Below are 3,868 nucleotides of genomic sequence, written 5' to 3'. Positions count from 1 at the left end.
AAAAAAAAAAAAAGGCAGCCGGGTACAGTGGCTCATGCCTGTAATCCCAGCACTTTTGGGAGGCTCAGGTGGGTTGATCACCTGAGGTTAGGAGTTCAAGACCAGCCAAGCCAACATAGTGAAACCCTATCTCCACTAAAAATACAAAAATTAGCCAAGAGTGATGGCAGGCGCCTGTAATCCCAGCTACTCAGGAGACTGAAGCAGGAGAATCACTTGAACCCAGGAGGTGGAGGTTGCAGTGAGCTGAGATTGTGCCATTGCACTCCAGCCTGGGCAACAGAGCCAGACTCCATCTCAAAAAAAAAAAAAGAAAAAAGAAAAGGAAGTATCACTGACAGTATCTGATAATGCTGAGACACACATACTCTATGATCTAAGCATTCCATTCTGTGATATAAATCATACAGAATTGTGTACATAATGTGCACTAAAACACACGCATATGAAAATTCATAGTGGCACTGTTAGCAACAGCCAAAAATCTGAAAAAAAAAAATAAACAACAACAACAACAACAAACAATATCGACATAGAAAAAGAAATTGAAGTATGTTTACACAATGGGATCCTATACCAACTATGAAAATAAGTTAACTATTGCTACACACAACAATATAGACAATCTCAAAATGTAAAAGCCAGACATAAAAGAGTATACAGTATGAATTCCTTGTAAATAAAGTTTAAATACTCGCAAAACTAATCCAGATAGAAATCAAAATAATATTGAAAGTGAAGGTGAAACAAGGAAAAATTCTGGAAATACTGGTAATGTTTTATTTCCTGATTAAAGAGTAGTTATATAATAATGTTCACTTTGTAGAAATTCATCAATTTCCACACTATGATTTGATAATTGACACTTCTCTGTATTACATTATATTTAAAAGCTAACCCATTTAAATGTAGTTTTCTTTGGGGTGATGAGAATGTTTGGAACTAGATAGAAACGACAGTTGCACAACACTGTGAATGTGCTAAATGCCACTCAATTATACACTTTACAGTGGTTAAGTTCATGTTATGTAAATTTTACCCCCCAAAATTTTAAGTTACTGAAAAATTCAACCTCAGTAAAATAGTGTATATGTTTACTAGTGGATATTCATGAATACAGACATTAGGTTGTCATGCTGAACTTACCAACGGCGGTGTCACCATCTAATAAATTGTCATCTTCAGATGTTTGAAAGTCCATAATAACACCTGCTCCATCTAAAAGTTCCTCATCACTACTTGCGCTTGTTATACTGTTGTAGCTGTTTCTATAGTAGCCTCTATGGAACAGCTGCTCAGACTCCATTTAGCTGTCTGATTATCTGTGGGGGAGGAAGGGGAGGGGAAAAAGTAGTTTTAACATTTTTCAAACATACAATAAAAATCACCTAGTTTAACATCACAAAAGGAAAGTTGCTAAAAAATATTAAGTGTATTCGTTGTAACAATAGCTACCTTTATTAAGTATTTTCGGGTGATGTAATAATTTTATTCTCATTATACAGCTGTAAAACAGAATGAAGAATTCCTCCAAGTAGATCTGCAATTTTTAAGTTGAAAAATGTAAAATATATTTACATTTTTGCTTGTATATGCATAGGCTGTCTCAGGAGAGATTTCCAAGTAAGTTGCCCACAGGGTAGGGAACAAGATGGCTGAAGTACAAGGTTTGAAAGACAGACTGCCCCTTTTGAATATTTTAGCAGGTATAAGTACAACAGAAAAAACACTACAGACTGGGCGCAGTGGCTCACGCCTGTAATCCCAGCACTTTGGGAGTCTGAGGTGGGTGGATCACAAGGTCAGGAGTTCGAGACCAGCTTGGCCAACATAGTGAAACCCCTTCTCCACTAACAATACAAAAATTAGCTGGGCATGGTAGCACAAACCTGTAGTGCCCAGCTACTCAGGAGGCTGAGGCCAGAGAATCGCTTGTACCTGGGAGGCAGAGTTTGCAGTGAGCCAAGATGGCTTAAGAATCATTTAATTTTGATGTATCAAAGCATGTATGCTAAGATTTTTTGAACAACACAGATACTTTGTTTTTATTTCTTTACAGAATAGAAGGGCTTAATACATGTGATAACATTTCAGTGAACATTAGCTAGAAGCTACACAGCACTGAGAAATCTATCTAAAATCATTAAACCTTTCTATATATTAAGACTTCAATTAGCAAGTTCCAATATATCTCTTCCATTTTATCCCTAAAAGTCCCTCAAAAACCGTAAGTGATAACTGGAAATTCACTATTTCTGTTAAAAAAATTAATCTCATAACACCTTTGAGACACCTAGCCTGCAGATCATTTTTTATAACACAAACATGCAACTCTGCTCCAAATAAACCATCCTCAGGCCTGCATGGGTTGCTATTTCTATAAATTGGGTAACTTAAGAAAAAAAAACAAACAAACTATTCCACTTATTTTCCCAGAAACCTATAGATCTGTACTATCTGATGTAGCAGGTAGCAGCTACATATGGCTGTTGAGCCACTGAAACATGGCTGGTCCAAACTGAAATGTGCTCTAAGTGTAAAATACCTACCAGATTTCTAAGACTTACTATTTAAAAAGGATGTCAAATATTTGACTAGAAATTTTATATTGATTCCATGTTGCAATATTTTAGACCTATTGGGTTAAATATATTTAAAATGAATCTCACCACTTTATTTTTACTCTTTAATGTGGCTATTAAAAAATTAAAAATTATCTATGTGGTTTGCATTTGCAGCACTAATGTTGTTATTGAACAGCACTACTGTAAAATGTTCAAATTTCTATAGTAACATAAAAGGAAACATAACAGAAGAAAATATGAACACTAGTGTTAAATATTCTTAGGCTCTAAACCCAATTCCCAGGCTTGGACACAAAAGACTCTTCAGACCCTAACACAGCAGCTGACATTTTACATATTAAAAAAAAAATGCAAAGTCACCTTTTCCATTTTAATTGCCAAAAAATATACTTATAACCATTTCAAAACATTGTAATACATAGTAGCTTGTAAATATATTCTTGCAAAATTATAAAAATCAGAGATAAGCTGGGTGTGGTGGCACATATCTGTAGTTCCAGCACCTTAGGAGGCTGAGGTGGGTGGATTGCTTGAAGTCAAGAGCTCAAGACCAGCCTGGCCAACTTTGAAACTCCACCTCTGTTAAAAATACAAAGATTAGGCAGGCGTGGTAGCCACCCCAACTGAGGCTACTAGGGAGGCTGAGGCACGAGAATCGCTTGAACCCAAGAGGCAGAGGTTGCAGTGCCCAGACATTGTGCCACTGTGCTCCAGCCTGGGCAACAGAATGAGACTCCGTCTCAAAAAACAAAACAAAACAAAATTAAACTATGAAAACTGCTAGGGATAAGGCCTCGTTTACCATAATAAATTCCTAAATTATCTATGTGCAATTATCTTGCTTCCCTGGAATCTGATGATACTGCAGTCAGCAGTTGTTTTTTTCAAAAAGTAAGTTTGATTATAATCTCTCTCCATTCCATGTATTAATATCTTTTAATCATTTTCTATCACCCTTAAGAGACAAACTCTTTAATATAGCAGAAAAAGCCCTATGCAGCCCAGCCACTGCTAGTTCCTGAGCTTCCTTTTACAGTATATACTTCTTGAAGTACTCTAGTCTCATTAATCTCCTTTCAATCTCTCAGGCCTACGAAGCTCCTTCCTGACTCCTGCCCCAAGGCCTTTGTTGCTCCCTCTGCCTGGATCATATCCTCTCCTCTTCATCCAACTTGCTCTCTTAATATTTTATTGAAGATTTTTACATCTATGTTCATCAGGGACACTGACATGTAGTTTTCCTTTTTTTTTTTTTTTTTTTCTTGATTGGATATTCAAGTGAT

At 36.3% G+C, this 3,868-nt stretch overlaps 1 protein-coding gene across 2 annotated transcripts in view; it reads right to left on the bottom strand.

The window, feature by feature from the left end:
- The window catches only part of CLCN3 (chloride voltage-gated channel 3), a 100,620-nt gene that overhangs the window by 84,031 nt on the left and 12,721 nt on the right, over positions 1-3,868 (bottom strand). For both annotated transcript variants that reach the window (XM_017546665.2, XM_017546668.2), the window contains exon 2: positions 1,147-1,322. In XM_017546665.2, coding sequence (XP_017402154.1) covers positions 1,147-1,306 — 160 coding nt within the window. In that variant the 5' untranslated portion in view covers positions 1,307-1,322. The remainder of the gene's footprint in view (positions 1-1,146; positions 1,323-3,868) is intronic.

Source organism: Cebus imitator, unplaced genomic scaffold, assembly GCF_001604975.1.
Source record: "Cebus imitator isolate Cc_AM_T3 unplaced genomic scaffold, Cebus_imitator-1.0 Scaffold190, whole genome shotgun sequence".
In the NCBI taxonomy this organism is placed as follows: Eukaryota; Metazoa; Chordata; class Mammalia; order Primates; family Cebidae; genus Cebus; species Cebus imitator.
Note: the sequence above shows the minus strand (reverse complement) of the source record. Positions and strands in the feature narration are given on the sequence as shown.